Source organism: Rhinopithecus roxellana, chromosome 8 (assembly GCF_007565055.1).
Source record: "Rhinopithecus roxellana isolate Shanxi Qingling chromosome 8, ASM756505v1, whole genome shotgun sequence".
In the NCBI taxonomy this organism is placed as follows: domain Eukaryota; kingdom Metazoa; phylum Chordata; class Mammalia; order Primates; family Cercopithecidae; genus Rhinopithecus; species Rhinopithecus roxellana.
In genome coordinates, this window is record NC_044556.1 from 41,680,609 (window position 1) to 41,700,902 (window position 20,294).

At 40.5% G+C, this 20,294-nt stretch overlaps 1 protein-coding gene across 5 annotated transcripts in view; it reads left to right on the forward strand.

The window, feature by feature from the left end:
- The window catches only part of ASH1L (ASH1 like histone lysine methyltransferase), a 226,326-nt gene that overhangs the window by 70,878 nt on the left and 135,154 nt on the right, over positions 1–20,294 (forward strand). For all 5 annotated transcript variants that reach the window (XM_030937140.1, XM_030937139.1, XM_030937143.1 and 2 more), the window contains one exon: positions 7,476–12,039. In XM_030937140.1, the coding sequence (XP_030793000.1) occupies positions 7,476–12,039 (4,564 nt within the window). The remainder of the gene's footprint in view (positions 1–7,475; positions 12,040–20,294) is intronic.

The window sequence follows — 20,294 nt, forward strand, 5'->3', positions numbered from 1 at the left end:
CAGTAGCTGGGACTACAGGAGCCCGCCACCACGCCTGGCTAATTTTTTGTATTGTTAGTAGAGACGGGATTTCACCGTGTTAGCCAGGATGGTCTTGATTTCCTGACCTCATGATCCGCCCACCTCGGCCTACCAAAGTGCTGGGATTACAGGTGTGAGCCACCGCGCCTGGACTTTTTTTTTTTGTTCTTGAGACGGAGCCTTGGTCTGTCTCCCCGGCTGGAGTATAGTGGCGCAATCTCGCCTCACTGCAACCTTTGCCTCCCAAGTTCAAGCAATTGTTCTGCCTTAGCCTCCTGAGTAGCTGGGATTACAGGCGCGCACTACTACACCCAGCTAATTTTTCTGTATTTTTAGTAGAGAGGGTGTTTCACCATGTTGATCAGGCTGGTCTGGAACTCCTGACCTGACGATCTGCCCGCCTTGGCCTCCCAAAGTGCTGGGATTACAGGCGTGAGCCACTGTGCCCAGCCTACCATATTATTTATAGTAACAAAAAGCCAGAAACTATTTAAGTATAGTCAGTAGGTGGTTAATTTTATGAATTATGAACTATTGTGAAACTGTTGAATTTAACATCTAGCTTTTCATTTATTTACACATAAAAGTGTCATATCATTTAAAGCAAATGGGCTACAAAACAGCAAGCATTGTTGGCTCCATTTGTATAAAAGAATACACTTGTTTATTTTGATGTATACAGTAAAATATCTGAATGTAAAGTGTTTATTCATGAAAGGTATTGTTTATACTTTGGTTCTTTTTTTTAAATGAGAATATTTTATATTTGGAATAAAGCTATTTTCCTGTTGGAAAAAATTACATGCTTAATGTCATGTTTTAATACAGCATCTTTTTTGGTGCCTAATTGATAATATATTCTCTTAAAGTGGTACCTCTTATCAGTCATTTTAAAGGGTTCTTACAAATGTAAGAGGATAATATCAGTACCAAATACAGTTTTCAAGATTTTTTTTTTTGGTGACAGAGTCTTACTGTGTTGCCCAGGCTGGAGTGCAGTGGCATGGATCTCGGCTCACTGCAGCCTCCGCCTCCTGGGTTCAAGCGATTCTCCTGCCTCAGCCTCTTGAGTAGCTGGGACTACAGGCACACGCCACCATGCCTGCTAATTTTTTTTTTTTTTTTTTTTTTTTTTTTGTATTTTTAGTAGAGACGGAGTTTCACCATGTTGGCCAGGATGGTCTCAATCTTCTGACCTCGTGATCTGCCCACCTCGGCCTACCAAAGTTCTGGGATTACAGGCATGAGCCACCACACCCGACCTCAAAATCTTAATGTTGTCTCATTCATTTATTTTATATAGTATCAGAATTTGGAAGAAAAGATTTTTGAAATCAACATCAGATTGTCTGTGTGCCTTATTTAGTAATAGACCATTTACTGTGGGATATGAACTCTGTTTTAAACTGCTTTTAATTTCTCTCAGATATTTATTTCTGGTAAAAGTGAAAAACCAGTCCAGGCACAGTGGCTCACTCACACCTGTAATCCCAGCACCTTTGGGAGGCTGAGACAGGTGGATCATGAGGTCAGGAGTTCAAGACCAGCTTGGCCAAGACAGTGAAACCGCATCTTTACTAAAAACACAAAAATTAACCGGGCATGGTGGCAGGCTCCTGTAATCCCAGCTACTCGTGAAGCTGAGGCAGAGAATTGCTTGAACCCAGGAGGTGCAGGTTGCAGTAAGCCAAGATTGCGCCACTGCACTCCTGCCTGGGCCATAGAGCAAGACTCCATTTTGGAAAAAAAAAAAAGTGATAAACCAGGGTTGAACACATTCATTAGCCAATTAAGGAAGCTGAACATGTTTCTACTTTACTTTTAGACAGAATTTAAGAAATAACTTCCTATTGAAGTATAACATACATATAGAAAAATACCTATCATAAATGTAACAGCTCAGCAAATTTTCATGAACTCAGCCATATCAGACAACCAGCATTCAGTTTAAGAAATGTGTTTGCCAGGTGCGGTGGCTCACCTCTGTAATCCCAGCACTTTGGGAAGCTGAGGGAAAAATCACTTGAGCTTCGAGATTAGAGCCTCGAGGAGTTCGAGATTAGCCTGGGCAACAAAGCAAGACCTCATTTCTACCCAAAAAAAAAAAAAAAAAAAAAAAAAAAATTAGCCAGGCATGGTGTGGTGGCTTGTGCTTGCAGTCCTAGACTTGGGAGGCTGAGGTGGGAGGATCACTTAAGCTTAGAAGTTGAAGGTTATTATCAGGTCACTGTACTCCAGCCTGGACCACAGAGTGAGACCCTGTCTTAAAAGAAATAAAAAAGTAGTATGACATTGCTAGCACCCAGTAAGAACCCATTGGTCTTCTTTCTCATTACTGTCCTTACCAGGAGTAACAAGTTTTTTGACTATTAATATCATAATAATACATTTTTCCCCTTTGTGGTCTTTATATAAATGAAGTCAGAGTATGTACTTTGTTTTTCTGGCTCTGTTAATTCAGTGTTGTTTGTGAGGCTTTTTGTTTGTTTGTTTGTTTGCTTTTGAGGCTGAGTTTCATTCTTGTTGCCCTGGCTGGAGTGCAGTAGCATGATATCAGCTCACAGCAACCTCTGCCTCCCGGGTTCAAGCGATTATCCTGCCTGAGCCTTCCAAGTAGCTGGGATTACAGGCATGTGCTATCATACCCGGCTAACTTTGTATTTTCAGTACAGATGGGGTTTCTCCCTGTTGGTCAGCCTGGTCTCAAAGTCCTGACTTCAGGTGATCTGCCCACATCAGCCTCCCAAAGTGCTGGGATTACAGGCATGAGCCACTGCACCCAGCCAGAGTTTTTTTTTTTTTAACTGCATGTGATACATGGTATTGTGTGTAATCATAGTTCACATTTTTAAGGATAACTTTTAAAATTGGAAGTGTCATATTCAGGCATAAATCTGTTTAAAAATATTTAAAACAAACTTAATATTTGTTTTTAAAAGTAACTATAAAAGTAATGAATGGGAATTGTTTTTTGTTTAATTTTTAATTTTTGTGGATACATAGTGTATTTGTGGGATACATGAGATGTTTTGATATAGGCATGCAGTGCGTAATAATCACATCATAGAGAATGAGGTATTCATCCCCTCAAGCATTTATGCTTTGTGTTGCACATGGTCTAGTTATACTCTTTTAGTTATTTTAAAATGTACAATTAAATGATTATTGACTATAGTCACACTGTTGTGCTATCAATTATTAGTAGGTCTTGTTTATTCATTCTTTCTATTTTTTTATTTTATTTTTTGTACCTATTAACCTTCCCCACCTCCCTGGGATTCTTTAATATAACGTAAAGAAAGTGTGTGGTGTTTATTTAATTTCTGAGTATATGAGACTATCAAAGCCAGTTAGCCCTTGGGCAAAATTACAAGGTCCAGTCCAAAAGAAGAGATAGTTCCCTTTATTCTGAGTCAATCAAGTACTGAATATATTGTGTTCATTTTTAGGTGCCACATGTAAAGAAGGGTATTTACAAACTTAAACACTTGCATCAGAAAATGATCAGAAAGAAGTGAAACTGTTGAGTCAGGAAGTTAAATGTTTTGGTTGAATTCAAATGTCTGACAACCATTGGGAAGAAGAGGAATTAGATTTACTCTGATTTTTAGAAAGTGAGACTTGGACCAGTAAGTGAAAGTTGCAGAAAAGTATATTTCACTTTACTCTTAGGAAGAACTTTTTTTTATTCAATAAACACATTTCATTATGGGAAATTTAATACAAAAACATAGTGACTAGTTCAAAGTGAAGATACTAGAGTTATATACCTGTCACTAGGATCATCCTTTACATTTCTTGTCTAATATTTGGAAACAGTCATTTCTGCAGGAGCCCTGGTTCATTTTAATGGGAAACGGTATTTAGAGACCACGGTTATGCTTCATTGCTAATGGGTTGCCGATGTTTGTAGGCATTTTATTGGATAGAGAGGTAAACAGACTTAATATATTTTTAATTCTATCTTATAGCCTTTTACTTCTTTGATTTTATAGCTGTATGTTTTTTTCTTCCAGCATTTTGGTTCCTAGTGATATTCACATGGCTACTTATTATATGTATGTATCTGTTAGTCATCTATCTATTTAAATTCAGAATTACTATACTCTGTGTATTACCAGTAATATGCTCACTGTGGGCAATTTACCACTTCCTTTTGCTGAGCAAGATGGCTTGTGTCTTTTAGCCCAACTACTCAGAAGGCTGAGGCCGGAGAGGATGGCTTAAGCCCAGAAGTTCACGGCTGCAGTGAGCTATGACTGTGCCATTGCACTCCAGCCTGAGTGACAGAGCAAGACCCCATCTCTTAAAAAAAAAAAAAAAAAAAAAGAGAGAGAGAGAGAGAGAGGTAGAGATTCTTTGGTTTTTGGTTTTGGGTTTTTTTTTTTTTTTTTTGAGACAGAATCTCGGTCTTTTGCCCAGGCTGGAGTGCAGTGGTGCTATCTTGGCTCACTGCAACCTCCCCCTCCCAGGTTCAAGTGATTCTCCTGCTTCAGCCTGCTGAGTAGCTGGGACTACAGGCATGAGCCACTATGCCCAGCTAATTTTTGTATTTTTAGTAGAGATGGGGTTTCACCATGTTAGGCTGCTCTCAAACTCCTGACCTCAGATGATCCACCTGTTTTGGCCTCACAAGGTGCTGGGATTACAGGCATGAGCCACTGCACCTGGCATTTTGTTTTTTTGGGTTTTTTTTTTTTGAGACGGAGCTTCGCTCTGTCACCTAGGCTAAAGTGCAATGGCGCGATCTTGGCTCACTGCAACCTCGCCTTCCCAGGTTCAAGCAATTCTCATACCTTAGCCTCCCAAGTAGCTGGGATTACAGGTGCCTGCCACCACATCCAGCTACTATTTGTAGTTTTAGTAAAGATGGGATTTCACCATGTTGGCCAGGCTGGTCTCAAACTCCTGGACCTCAGGTGATCTGCCCACCTCAGCCTCCCAAAGTGATGAGATTACAAGTGTGAGCCACTGCGCCTGGCTGGGTTTTTTGCTTGTTTGTTTTTTTGGGTAATGTTTTGAGATTTTAGGATGTAGATTCTCAATATTGTGTTTTATAGTAATTCAAAATAATTATTTTTCGTATACTTATATAACTAATTTTCTATATATTGAATAGATGAATTTTTTGTTTGTTTGTTTGTTTTTGAGACAGAGTCTTGCTCTTTCGCCCAGGCTGGAGTGCAGTGGCACAATCTCTGCTCACTGCAACCTCTGCCTCCCAGGTTCAAGTGATTCTCCTGCCTCAGCCTCCCGAGTAGCTAACAGGCACATGCCACCACCCCCGGCTAATTTTTGTATTTTTAGTAGAGGTGGGGTTTCACCATGTTGGCCAGGCTAGTCTTAAACTCCTGACCTCAGGTGATCTGCCCGCCTCAGCCTCCCAAAGTGCTGGGATTACGGGCGTGAGCCACCATGCCCGGCCTGTTGTTTTTATTATTTAGAGATTTGGGATGTTCTCCTTTATTATATATAACTTTGTGTCATAACTGTGTAAAACACTTCCAAACTAAAAACCGTAAAGTTAGATGCATAGAGGTCTAGCTTCTATCCCTGTTTACTTTCCTGTAAGTCACTATTTTCGCTAATCTTTGGTTCATTCCATTTTAAAATATAATCAATATGCATATACATATTCTTTATTCCCACTTTCTTATACAGAAGGTATATTATATGTATAAGGCATAGCATATTATAACCATTGTTCTCAACCTTGCTTTTTTCCATTTAATAATATATCCTGGAAATCACTCCATAGCACTATATTGATGTCTCCTACTCCTCCTACTTTTGTTTTTGTTGACAGTTTCTCAGTATTCCATTGTACAGATGTACCTTAATTTATTCAGCCAGTTTCCTGTAGATAATTGTTTGCATTTTTTAGGGTTTTTAAAATATTAAAATAGTGGTGCATTTTGGACCCTTGTGCAGACATTATATTTTTAAGAGTGTATCTTGGATAGACCCTCAAAGTAGGATTTCTGGGTTAAAGGATGTAGTTAAATGCATATGGAATTTTTGTAGTTTACAACTAGATTGTAGCATTTTCACATTTTCATACATGCTTGAATTTGGTTTTACGTTTTCTGTGCTGTTTAATTGGTTTGTCTTTTCATTTGTCACTTCTATACTGTTTCAGTGATTGGGGCTTTAAAAAATAATATTTGGTATGGTTATTCTCTGGCTTTTCTACATTTTAGGTTTTTCTAGCTATTCTTTCATATCTGTTTTCCCCATTGAACATTATAATCAATTTTCCTGAATGCCAAAGAAATCTGTTGGTATTTTTATTGGGATTGCATTAAATTTATAAATTTGCTTAGGGAAAATTATCTTTATGTCTTCCTATCCACAAATACAGTATAACTTTACGTTTATTCAGCTCTTTCATGAGTATTTTATAGTTAGGAAGAACTCTTTAGTGGTTATCCAGAAGTAAAACAGATTATTGTGTGAAGTAGTGAATTTATTTCTAGAGTATATAGTGAGGATTCATGAATTAGACAGCAGTTTACAGTAAATGACTTAAATGTTGCTTCCCACTGTAAGATTTTATGTAAAAACACATTCTGAAGAAAATATGAATGTTTAAATTGTCTTTCCTATTCCACATTAAGAGAGAACCCTACTGCTTACTCAAGACCATAATTGAGAATGAGTTATAAAAGAGTAGAAGTAGGTTAGGGATTGTCTTCTATAGGTTTAGAATCATTTAAGTCAATGAAGGAGGTAGGCAGTAAACTATTATTTTAGATGAAGACCATGGGATACTGTAGCTAAAAATAATTTTCTTTTCAAAAATGGTACCTTCATATGCTTCATTTATATTTACCCAGTCAAAAGTAAGATGAAAATAGACTATTGATTTGCCATTTTAAAAATGTCAAAAATGGCCGGGCGCGGTGGCTCACGCCTGTAATCCCAGCACTTTGGGAGGCCGAGACGGGCGGATCACAAGGTCAGGAGATCGAGACCATGGTGAAACCCCGTCTCTACTAAAAATACAAAAAATTAGCCGGGCGCGGTGGCGGGCGCCTGTAGTCCCAGCTACTCAGGAGGCTGAGGCAGGAGAATGGCGTGAACCCGAGAGGCGGAGCTTGCAGTGAGCCGAGATCGCGCCACTGCACTCCAGCCTGGGCGACAGAGCGAGACTCCGTCTCAAAAAAAAAAAAAAAAAAAAAATGTCAAAAATATCAGGGATATTTCTAAAGACCCACTAATATGTAGTTTTATCGTGTTGAAAGTCAACAAAGATAATATACCATTATAGCCTCTCATATAGCAGCAGATGAGCTAACATACTGTGACATTGGTATAATATTAGTTTTTTTTAAAAGCCTCTGTTGCCTATTGTATATCTGATATGTGATCCATTAGTTTGTTGGATTGTTAAGCTAAGCTGAAGTGGTATAAGGTTTACTGCCTCTTTAACTTTTTTCTTGTTCAAATTTTAGGACCCTTCAAAGTTGTACAAGAAAGCAGATGATGTTGCAGCCACTGAATGCCAGTCTGGAGAAGTCATCCATCTTCATTCACAGGGAGAAAACAATCCTTTGTCTAAGAAGCTATCTCCAGTACACTCAGAAATGGCAGATTATATTAACGCAACACCATCTACTCTTGTTGGTAGCCGGGATCCTGATTTAAAGGACAGAGCATTACTTAATGGAGGAACTAGTGTAACAGAAAAGTTGGCACAACTGATTGCTACCTGTCCTCCTTCCAAGTCTTCCAAGACAAAACCGAAGAAGTTAGGAACTGGCACTACAGCAGGATTGGTTAGCAAGGATTTGATCAGGAAAGCAGGTGTTGGCTCTGTAGCTGGAATAATACATAAGGACTTAATAAAAAAGCCAACTATCAGCTCAGCAGTTGGATTGGTAACTAAAGATCCTGGGAAAAAGCCAGTGTTTAATGCAGCAGTAGGATTGGTCAATAAGGACTCTGTGAAAAAACTGGGAACTGGCACTACAGCGGTATTCATTAATAAAGACTTAGGCAAAAAGCCAGGAACTATCACTACAGTAGGATTGCTAAGCAAAGATTCAGGAAAGAAGCTAGGAATTGGTATTGTTCCAGGTTTAGTGAATAAAGAGTCTGGCAAGAAGTTAGGACTTGGCACTGTGGTTGGACTGGTTAATAAAGATTTGGGAAAGAAATTGGGTTCTACTGTTGGCCTAGTGGCCAAGGACTGTGCAAAGAAGATTGTAGCAAGTTCAGCAATGGGATTGGTTAATAAGGACATTGGAAAGAAACTAGTGAGTTGTCCTTTGGCAGGTCTGATCAGTAAAGATGCCATAAACCTTAAAGCCGAAGCACTGCTCCCCACTCAGGAACCACTTAAGGCTTCTTGTAGTACAAACATCAATAATCAGGAAAGTCAGGAACTTTCTGAATCCCTGAAAGACAGTGCCACCAGCAAAACTTTTGAAAAGAATGTTATACGGCAGACTAAAGAAAGCATATTGGAAAAGTTCTCAGTACAAAAAGAAACCATTAATTTGGAGAAAGAAATGTTTAATGAAGGAACATGCATTCAGCAAGACAGTTTCTCATCCAATGAGAGGGGATCTTATGAAACCTCAAAGCATGAAAAGCAGCCTCCTGTATATTGCACTTCTCCAGACTTTCAAATGGGAGGTGCTTCTGATGTATCTACGGCTAAATCCCCTTTCAGTGCAGTAGGAGAAAGCAATCTCCCTTCCCCATCACCTACTGTGTCTGTTAATCCTTTAACCAGAAGTCCCTCTGAAACTTCCTCACAGTTGGCTCCTAATCCATTACTGTTAAGTTCTACTACAGAACTAATTGAAGAAATTTCTGAATCTGTTGGAAAGAACCAGTTTACTTCTGAAAGTACTCACTTGAATGTTGGTCATAGGTCGGTGGGTCATAGCATTAGTATTGGATGTAAAGGGATTGATAAAGAGGTAAATGATTCAAAAACTACCCATATAGATATTCCAAGAATCAGCTCTTCCCTTGGAAAAAAGCCAAGTTTGACTTCTGAATCCAGCATTCATACTATTACTCCTTCAGTTGTTAACTTCACTAGTTTATTTAGTAATAAGCCTTTTTTAAAACTGGGTGCAGTATCTGCATCAGACAAACACTGCCAAGTTGCTGAAAGCCTAACTACTAGTTTGCAGTCCAAACCATTAAAAAAAAGAAAAGGAAGAAAACCTCGGTGGACTAAAGTGGTGGCAAGAAGCACATGCCGGTCTCCAAAAGGGCTAGAATTAGAAAGATCAGAGCTTTTTAAAAACGTTTCGTGTAGCTCACTATCAAATAGTAATTCTGAGCCAGCCAAGTTTATGAAAAACATTGGACCCCCTTCATTTGTAGATCATGACTTCCTTAAACGCCGATTGCCAAAGTTGAGCAAATCCACAGCTCCATCTCTTGCTCTCTTAGCTGATAGTGAAAAACTATCTCATAAGTCTTTTGCTACTCACAAACTATCCTCCAGTATGTGTGTCTCTAGTGACCTTTTGTCTGATATTTATAAGCCCAAAAGAGGAAGGCCTAAATCTAAGGAGATGCCTCAACTGGAAGGGCCACCTAAAAGGACTTTAAAAATCCCTGCTTCTAAAGTTTTTTCTTTACAGTCTAAAGAAGAACAAGAACCCCCAATTTTACAGCCAGAAATCGAAATCCCTTCCTTCAAACAAAGTCTGTCTGTGTCTCCTTTTCCAAAAAAGAGAGGCAGGCCTAAGAGGCAAATGAGGTCACCAGTCAAGATGAAGCCACCTGTACTGTCAGTGGCTCCATTTGTTGCCACTGAAAGTCCAAGCAAGCTAGAATCTGAAAGTGACAACCATAGAAGTAGCAGTGATTTCTTTGAGAGCGAGGATCAACTTCAGGATCCAGATGACCTAGATGACAGTCATAGGCCAAGTGTCTGTAGTATGAGTGACCTTGAGATGGAACCAGATAAAAAAATTACCAAGAGAAACAATGGACAGTTAATGAAAACAATTATCCGCAAAATAAATAAAATGAAGACTTTAAAGAGAAAGAAACTGTTGAATCAGATTCTTTCAAGTTCTGTAGAATCAAGTAATAAAGGGAAAGTGCAATCCAAACTCCATAATACGGTATCAAGTCTTGCAGCCACATTTGGCTCTAAATTGGGCCAACAGATAAATGTCAGCAAGAAAGGAACCATTTATATAGGAAAAAGAAGAGGTCGCAAACCAAAAACTGTCTTAAATGGTATTCTTTCTGGTAGTCCTACTAGCCTTGCTGTTCTTGAGCAAACAGCTCAGCAGGCAACTGGGTCAGCATTAGGACAGATTCTTCCCCCATTACTGCCTTCATCTGCTAGTAGTTCTGAGATTCTTCCATCACCTATTTGCTCTCAGTCTTCTGGCACTAGTGGAGGTCAGAGCCCTGTAAGTAGTGATGCAGGTTTTGTTGAACCCAGTTCAGTGCCATATTTGCATTTACACTCCAGACAGGGCAGTATGATTCAGACTCTTGCAATGAAGAAGGCCTCAAAGGGGAGGAGGCGATTATCTCCTCCTACTTTGTTGCCAAATTCTCCTTCGCACTTGAGTGAACTCACATCTCTGAAAGAAGCTACTCCTTCCCCAATTAGTGAGTCTCATAGTGATGAGACCATTCCCAGTGATAGTGGAATTGGAACAGATAATAACAGCACATCAGACAGGGCAGAGAAATTTTGTGGGCAAAAAAAGAGGAGGCATTCTTTTGAGCATGTTTCTCTGATTCCCCCTGAAACCTCTACAGTGCTAAGCAGTCTTAAAGAAAAACATAAACACAAATGTAAGCGCAGAAATCATGATTACCTCAGCTATGACAAGATGAAAAGGCAAAAACGAAAACGGAAAAAGAAATATCCCCAGCTTCGAAATAGACAGGATCCAGACTTTATTGCAGAGCTGGAGGAACTAATAAGTCGCCTAAGTGAAATTCGGATCACCCATCGAAGTCATCATTTTATCCCTCGAGATCTTCTGCCAACTATCTTTCGAATCAACTTTAATAGTTTCTATACACATCCTTCTTTCCCCTTAGACCCTTTGCACTACATTCGAAAACCTGACTTAAAAAAGAAAAGAGGGAGACCCCCTAAGATGAGGGAGGCAATGGCTGAAATGCCTTTTATGCACAGCCTTAGTTTTCCTCTTTCTAGTACTGGATTCTATCCATCTTATGGTATGCCTTATTCTCCTTCACCCCTTACAGCTGCTCCCATAGGACTAGGTTACTATGGAAGGTATCCTCCCACTCTTTATCCACCTCCTCCATCACCTTCTTTCACCACGCCGCTTCCACCTCCTTCCTATATGCACGCTGGTCATTTACTTCTCAATCCCGCCAAATACCATAAGAAAAAGCATAAGCTACTTCGACAGGAGGCCTTTCTTACAACCAGCAGGACTCCCCTCCTTTCAATGAGTACATACCCCAGTGTTCCTCCTGAGATGGCTTATGGTTGGATGGTTGAGCACAAACACAGGCACCGTCACAAACACAGAGAACACCGTTCTTCTGAACAACCCCAGGTTTCTATGGACACTGGCGCTTCCCGATCTGTCCTGGAGTCTTTAAAGCGCTATAGATTTGGAAAGGATACTGTTGGAGAGCGATATAAGCATAAGGAAAAGCACCGTTGTCACATGTCCTGCCCTCATCTCTCTCCTTCAAAAAGCTTAATAAACAGAGAGGAACAGTGGGTCCACCGAGAGCCTTCAGAATCTAGTCCATTGGCTTTGGGATTGCAGACACCTTTACAGATTGACTGTTCAGAAAGTTCTCCAAGTTTATCCCTTGGAGGATTCACTCCCAACTCTGAGCCAGCCAGCAGTGATGAACATACAAACCTTTTCACAAGTGCAATAGGCAGCTGCAGAGTTTCAAACCCTAACTCCAGTGGCCGGAAGAAATTAACTGACAGTCCTGGACTCTTTTCTGCACAGGACACTTCACTAAATCGGTCTCACAGAAAGGAGTCACTGCCTTCTAACGAAAGGGCAGTACAGACTTCGGCAGGTAAGAGGGTTATTTTGTTACCTGTTATTTGTTAGAGAAATACGTTATTTTCCACAGGTGCCTGATAAATGTAGATGAACTTTTAATCTATATGTCTTTTTGTTTTTTATAAGTATATTTTGAAATCTCAGTACTCATTTTCCTTAGATTTGAGAAGATAAGGAATGTGTAAATTATTTTTTTGTTTTAGGAAGAGGTATTGTCAAAAAGGAAAAAAAGAAAAATATAACTTTTGGAAACCAGGAAAAATGATTCATCTTTTTTATGTAGACAGGCTGTTACACAAGTTTTATACAGACAAATGGCTCATATATCTGTTAGTAGTATGCAGGATTTCCTACCACCCCTGCCCTCCCCCCCATCCCAAGAGGTAAAAGGTAATGCTGGAAGGATTTTTAATGTATATTAATCCAGTAGTTATAAATGCATCTTTGTTACAGGAAGAATATGTTATTAGTACTATGTGTCTCATAATAAAAATTCAAACATTGGACATTTTCAGCATTGTAAAATTTAACTGAATATTCATCCAGACAGACTTCATTTTGCAGATACCTTTTGATGTCTTCATAAAAGCTGCTTCAATTAGAAAAAAGAAAAATCAGCAAGGCGCGGTGGCTCAAGCCTGTAATCCCAGCACTTTGGGAGGCTGAGACGGGCAGATCACGAGGTCAGGAGATCGAGACCATCCTGGCTAACACAGTGAAACCCCGTCTCTACTAAAAATACAAAAAACTAGCCGGGCGAGGTGGCGGGCGCCTGTAGTCCCAGCTACTCCAGAGGCTGAGGCAGGAGAATGGCGTAAACCCGGGAGGCGGAGCTTGCAGTGAGCTGAGATCCGGCCACTGCACTCCAGCCCAGGCGACAGAGCAAGACTCTGTCTCAACACAAAAAAAAAATAAAAAAAGAAAAAAATTAAAAAAGGAAAAAAGAAAAATCTAGGTAATGCATTTGTACATCTAGAAAGAATTGTACATCTTTTTCTCTCTTAATTATGCACCTTTAAAGAATCGAGAAGATAGAAAACAAAGAGTAAGCATTTGCCATTCGAATAAAAGATTAGAAGTTCTTTGTGAGAGATCTTAAGCCTAAGAGTTTGTAAAATAACTCTAGGAAGTCCATAAACCTTCTGATGTTGTAAGTAAAATTATGGGTATATATGTTTGTGTATCTTTTTTAGTGGTAATCTAGAAAAATACCCGATTTTCCAAATTCTCTAAACCTCAGTATATTCTCTAAACCTCCTATATAATGGGATTTGTAGGGGTATTATGAAAAGTAATCACATAGTAAGCGTGCAAATGTTAGTTACTATTATTATTTCCCTAAAAGATTTAAAACTTGTATATTAGGCTGGGCGTGGTGGCTCACACCTATAATCCCATCGCTTTGGGAGGCCGAGGCCGGTGGATCATGAGGTCAGGAGATCAAGACCATCCTGGTTAACATGATGAAACCCATGCCTACTTAAAGTACAAAAAAAATTAGCCAAGAGTGGTGGCGGGCACCTATAGTCCCAGCTACTCGAGAGGCTGAGGCAGGAGAATGGCGCGAACCCGGGAGGTGGAGCTTGGAGTGAGCCGAGATAGCACCACTGCACTTCAGCCTGGGTGACAGAGTGAGACTCCGTCTTAAAAAAATAAAAAATAAAAAAACTTGTGCATTAGGGAAAAGATAAACTCCTCAAATACAAAGATTTTTTTGTGCCTGATTTTCATTATTCATGAACTTTTGAAAAATTAAAAGTGGAGAATCTGAATGTTCCTTAGCTTTTAACAGTGTTTATTTATTTTGAGACAGAGTCTCGCTCTGTTGCCCAGGCCGGAGTGCAGTGGTGCAACCTCGGCTCACTGCAACCTCCGCCTTCTGGGTTCAAGCGATTCTCCTGCCTTAGCCTCCCGAGTAGCTGGAACTACAAGTGCATGCCACCACACCTGGCTAATTTTTTGTATTTCTAGTAGAGACAGGGTTTCACCATGTTAGCCAGGATGGTCTCGAACTCCTGACCTCATGATCCACCCATCTCAGCCTCCCAGAGTGCTGGAATTACAGGCCTGAGCCACTGCACCTGGCCAGCTTTTAACACTGTAAAAAGAGAAAAAGTCTTATGCTTAGGTCCATTCAACAAATAGTTTATTTAATCAGTAATAGTTATTAAATATCAGGTATTTACCAGGCATTCTACTTTGTGGGCCCTTATTATATAATAGAGAATGAGACACACAGGTTCATTGAATCATGGAGATTATAGTAGAGGAGGTAAATAATAAACAGAAAATCACATTACATGTTGTTAAAATTGTAGTAAGGACTGTAAAAGGGAGAGAGTATAGCATGAAATGAGGAGCCTAACCCAGAGAAGTCTTTCCTGAGAAAGTGATCGTAAACTGAGACCTGGCAGATATGCAACATTTAACTGGGTAAACAGACTCACTCATTCATTATTCATTCATTTACTTGTTCATTTATTGAATTCCTAAAACATACAGGGCTATTCTAGTCACTGGCATATAAAATAGTAAACACCTGATATCTGACCTCATAATTTTCAGCTTAGTGAAGGAAGATAAACCGTAGAGTGATAAGCAAATACATAATGGCATATTTGAGAAAAATGCTATAAAGTTAATACCATAGAGTGTTATGATACAGATTAAAGGGCTGGCAAAGGGGGGTCTAATTAGATAGTTACTAGTTATGACTGAGGATAAAAAGTTGAGACTTAAAGGATGAGAAGCTGCAGCGAAGTCCAGGCGCACTGGCTTATGCCTGTAATCTCAGAACTTTGGGAGGCTGAGGTGGCCAGATCACTTGAGGTCAGGAGTTTGAGGCCAGCTGGCCAACTGGTGAAACCCCATCTTTACTAAAAATTAAAAAAATCAGCCAGGTGTGGTGGCACGTGCCTATAGTCCCAGCTATTTGGGAGGCTGAGGCAGGAGAATTGCTTGAACCCGGGAGGCAGAGGTTGCAGTGAGCCCAGATCACGCCACTGCAATAGAGTGAGACTCTGTCTCAAAAAAAAAAAAAAAAAAAAAAGCCACAGTGAAGAACACATTTTAAGATTCTCGGCCGGGCGCGGTGGCTCAAGCCTGTAATCCCAGCACTTTGGGAGGCCGAGACGGGCGGATCACGAGGTCAGGAGATCGAGACCATCCTGGCTATAACACGGTGAAACCCCGTCTCTACTAAAAAATACAAAAAACTAGCCGGGCGAGGTGGCAGGCGCCTGTAGTCCCAGCTACTCAGGAGGCTGAGGCAGGAGAATGGCGTGAACCCAGGAGGCGGAGCTTGCCGTGAGCTGAGATCCGGCCACTGCACTCCAGCCTGGGCGACAGAGCGAGACTCCGTCTCAAAAAAAAAAAAAAAGATTCTCAGTTGGGAAGGAGTTTCAGTATTGGATAAACTGAACAAAGCTTCATCGTGGTGAGAGAGGAAATACAGAGTAGTGAGAAATGTGGCAAAAGAAGAGGCCAAACAATGTGTTAAGAATTTCGGATTTTATATTAAGAGCAAAAGACGAAGGAGTATTGATTTTAGGTTTGCATTTTTAAATGATCATTTTGCCGCCTGCATGAACTCTGGATGGAAAGGATAAAAGTAATTTGAAGGAAACTGGTTAATAGGCAGTTGCAGTAGTCTAGATAACATGATAGTGCTTAGATTAGGTTAGTGGCAGGCTTATGTCTGAACATATGGGAGACTGGAGGTAACATGCACTAAGAGAAAACTGTAGGAGGAGCAGATTCAGAGGAGAAAACAAGTTTTTTTCTCTTTTCTTTTCTTTTTGAGACAGGCTGTCACTGTCGGCCAACACGATCTCAGCTCACTGCAACCTCTGCTTCCTGGGCTCAAGCCATTTTCCAGCCTCAGCCTCCTGAGTAGCTGGGACTACAGGTGCAAGCCACCAATGCCAGGCTAATTTCTTTGTATTTTTTGTATAGATGGGGTTTCGCCATGTCGCCCAGGCTGATCTGGAACTCCTGGGCTCAAAGGGACCCTCCTATCTTGGCCTCCCTAAGTGCTGGGATTATAGGCCTGAGCCACCACTCTCAGCCCCTTTTTAATACATATAGTTTGAGGTGTCTGAACATTGAAGTGGAGAATTTGAGAAAGTCATTGGATATCTAATTCTCTGGCTTAGTAGAGAAACTTGGCCTGGAGGTAAGAGCATTTCCTGTGAGTATTTGAAAAATTGTGTTTGGCGGCCAGGTGCGGTGTCTCACACCTGTAATCCCAGCACTTTGGGAGACTGAGGCAGGTGGATCACAAGGTCAGGAGATAGAGACCATCCTGGCAAACATGGCGAAACCCCATCTCTACTAAAGATACAAAAAAGTTAGCTGGGTGTGGTGGTGGGCACCCGTAGTCCCAGCTACTCAGGCTGAGGCAGGAGAATGGTATGAACCCGGGAGGTGGAGGTTGCAGTGAGCCGAGATGGCGCCACTGTACTCCAGCCTGGGCGACAGAGTGAGACTCCAACTCAAAAAGAAAAAGAAAAAAGAAAAATTGTGTTTGGCAATATCATTCACTAAAAACGGCTTCTGGATGAAATAAAAGTTAGGAACAGACTCTCAAAAACCTGCGCAACTTTATAACCAGAGCACCAAGAAAAACAATAATTTTCTAAAATAGCAGCTAAAAAGACATACTAAAGCAGGCACGGTGGCTCATGCCTGTAATTGCAGCCCTTTGGGAGACCGAGGCAGGCAGATCACTTGAGGTCAGAAGTTCAAGACCAGCCTGGCCAACATGGCGAAACCTATCTCTACTAAAATTAAAAAATTAGCCAGCAGTGCTGGTATGCGCCTGTAGTCTCAGCTACTCGGGAAGTTGAGGCAGGAGAATCACTTGAACCCGGAAGGTAGAGATTGCAGTGAGCCAAAATTATGCCATTGCACTCCAGCCTGGATGACAGTGTGAGATTCCATCTCAAAAAAAAAAAAAAATTTATATATATATATGGTTAAGACTAAATGTCTTTAAATAAATAAAGACGCTGCGAATGGTGGCTAATGCCTGTAATCTCAATACTTTGAGAGGCTGAGGTTGAAGTATCACTTGAGCCCAGGAGTTCAACACCAGCCTGGGCAACATAGGGAGCCTCTCATCTCTACAGAATTTTTTTTTTTTTTAATTAGCTGGGCATGATGGCATGCACCTGTAGTCCTAACTACTCGGGAGGCTGTGGCAAGATGATCGCTTGAGCCTGGGAGTTCAAGGCTACAGTAAGCTGTGATGGTGCCACTTCACTCCAGCCTGGGCTGGCAGAGTGATACTCTGTCTCAAAAAAAAAAATAGAAATACTACAATAAATATAGGCATTAATGTTCCAGGAAAAGATGAAGGTAGCTTGATAGAAGGGGATATAAAGAAGGGTTGAAGCTGCTGAACTGTAGGCACAGAGGATGTCATTGATAGATAAATGTAGCAATGCCAGAGATAGCTGGTTCTAGTGTATTGCACCTGTTTGTTTCTTTTGTACAAACATTGAGAGAAGCCACACAATAAAAACACTTGCAGAAAAGTCTGTTGCCAGTAGGAACCAAGAGGAAGAATGTGGATGAATATACATTTTGAACAGAACTACATTGCTTATGGCTTTCTTCATTTAGTTTGTGTTAGTGTACTCTTCATTCAGCTGCTAGTTTTGTCCTGCAATATATTTATGTGCTTTAAAAGTGATGTATTAACCAATTCAACTTCCATATTCTGGTATCATTCTTGTATTTATCAATGATACAAGAGCTATTTATGCAGAAACACATACAATAACAAAACATACTGTATACCTTTATGAATTTTTGTATGTATAATCATGAGAGTAATGATATTTTCCTTGGGAGAGAATAGGGAGTGAAAAACACACAGCCTTGGGTAGCTCTGAGGAACTGCAGTATTTAAGGTAGTAATTAAAAAACTGTCAGCTTTTGGCCCACATGTGATTCTTTGTGGTGCTCTCTATACTTTTTAAAAAATTGCTCATATTAAAACATCTAGAAATTTTACATAAAAATGTGGAATTCTGCTTCTCAGAAAAATCAGAACATCTGGCAACAATTAGTCCACATTTTCTGGATAATAGTGATGGCTGGGGGCTCAGTATTGGCAGGCCCCTTTTCATTGCTGCTTGTGTTCTTTTGTTCACCACAGTCCTCACTGTTTTCTGTTGTGTATTGTATCTGGCCCTCTTCAGCTATTTAAAGAGGGAACATTTGGATTTGAGATCCCTAATTTCAGAGTCATGAGAAGGAGATTATAAAGGATGAGTAAATAGAGGTGAAGGTGGTACGAGATGACAGGTTAGGATGTTGAATGTATCATCTACATGAACATTGAAATTACCCAAGAGGACAGTTACAGGAGTTGGGGTGAAAATGATGGATGTGAACCTAGTTTAAGGGTTCTTGGGGAATGAGAAAAATAGCAGGGAAGTCTAATATATGCAAAAGTATCTGTGTTAAGTAAGAACTTGTCTTTTTTTAAATTTCCTTCTTTATTTAATCATTTATTTTGAGATGGAGTCTCTCTCTGTTCAGTGACATAATCTAGGCTCACTGCAAAACCTGCCTTCTGGGTTCAAGCTATTCTGGCCTCAGCCTCCAAGTAGCTGGGATTGCAGAAGTGCACCACCACACTTGGCTAGTTTTTGAATTTTTTTGTAGAGTTGGGGTTTCACTATATTGGCCAGGCTAGTCTCAAACTCCTGACCTCAGGAGAACCACCTGTCTCAGCCTCCCAAAGTACTGGGATTATAGGCGTGAGCCACTGCACCTGGCTTTTCTTCTTCTTTATAAAATAACATGCAGAAACCACTAAGACCTCTCTGAAGTCACTGCTCTGACACTAGTTCTCTGTCACCAGTTGGATGTTGTACAATTTAGTTCCATTTTGATTACAAATTACCTGAAGCTAGTGAAGACCTCAAGTTAAGAGCAAAGTTCATCATGAGACTCAGATGCCAATCACAAATTGTGGTATTCCCAAGACATCCATACTTCTGCCTGGCCTGCTAAAAACTTGTAACTTCCTGCAACCCCCTCAATTTTGGTAACTTGTTAAAAAGGACTCACAGAACCCCTGAAAGCACTATAATGTGATTACAGTTTTGTTACAAAGGATACAGATCAAGAACAACTAGTTGAAGAGATACATAGAGCAGTGTTTGGTGCGAGAAGAGTCTGCAGACCTCCATGCCCTTCCCCTTGTGGAATCTGGGCACATTACCCTCCCAGCACATCACTGCGCTCACCAACCTGGGAGCTCCACTGAACCCCAGTGTCCAGAGTTTTTATTGGGGCTCCGTTAGGTAGGCCTGATTGGTTAGATCATTGGCCATGTTTTTTAACTCAGTCTTCGGTTCTCCACTCCCTTGAGGTTGGGGTGACCCAAAGTTTCAGATCTTTAATTATGTGGTTTGGTCTTTCTGGTCACCAGCCCCCATCTTGAAGTTACCTCAGGCTTCACAGTAAGTCATCTCACTGGCATAACAAAGACATTCCTATCACTTGGATAATTACAAGAGTTTTTGAAGCTCTGTGCCAGGAACCAGGGACAAAGACCAGCTATATTCTTTATTTTATCATAAGTCTAAATTCTTTTGTTAATTGCTCTCTGTCTTAGAATCTCTCCATTTTCTTTGCAATTACTCTTGATAAGTACCTGGAGATGTGACTTGATTTTCTCATATAAACTTACTATACTTTTTCAGGTAGATGTGAAAATAGGTTTAGCTGTCTTAACAAAAATCAGTTGAGGAAAAATTTTTAGTTAAGCAAAATACTAAATAAAAATATTGGCCAGGCGCAGTGGCTCACGCCTGTAATTCCAGCGCTTTGGGAGGCTGAGGCGGGCGGATCACGGGGTCAGGAGATTGAGGCCATCCTGGCTAACATGGTGAAACCCTGTCTCTACTAGAAATACAAAAAAATTAGGCGTGGTGGCGGTCGCCTGTAGTCCCAGCTACTCGGGAGGCTGAGGCAGGAGAATGGCGTGAACCCAGGAGGCAGAGCTTGCAGTGAGCCGAGATCGCACCACTGCACTCCAGCCTGGGCGACAGAGCAGGACTCCGTCTCAAAAAAATAATTCAGGCGCGGATATCTTTTGTTTTGATCCCTTTGAAAGTCAGAACTGGTTTTGTTTAGGAGCATTTTATGTATTTGATTTTTGTTCTTAACTATTCCCTTATGATGGTAGCTGTTCTTTTAGCAAACAGTTACTGTGTGCCAGGAGAAGGAACATACTGTAATTCTAGCACT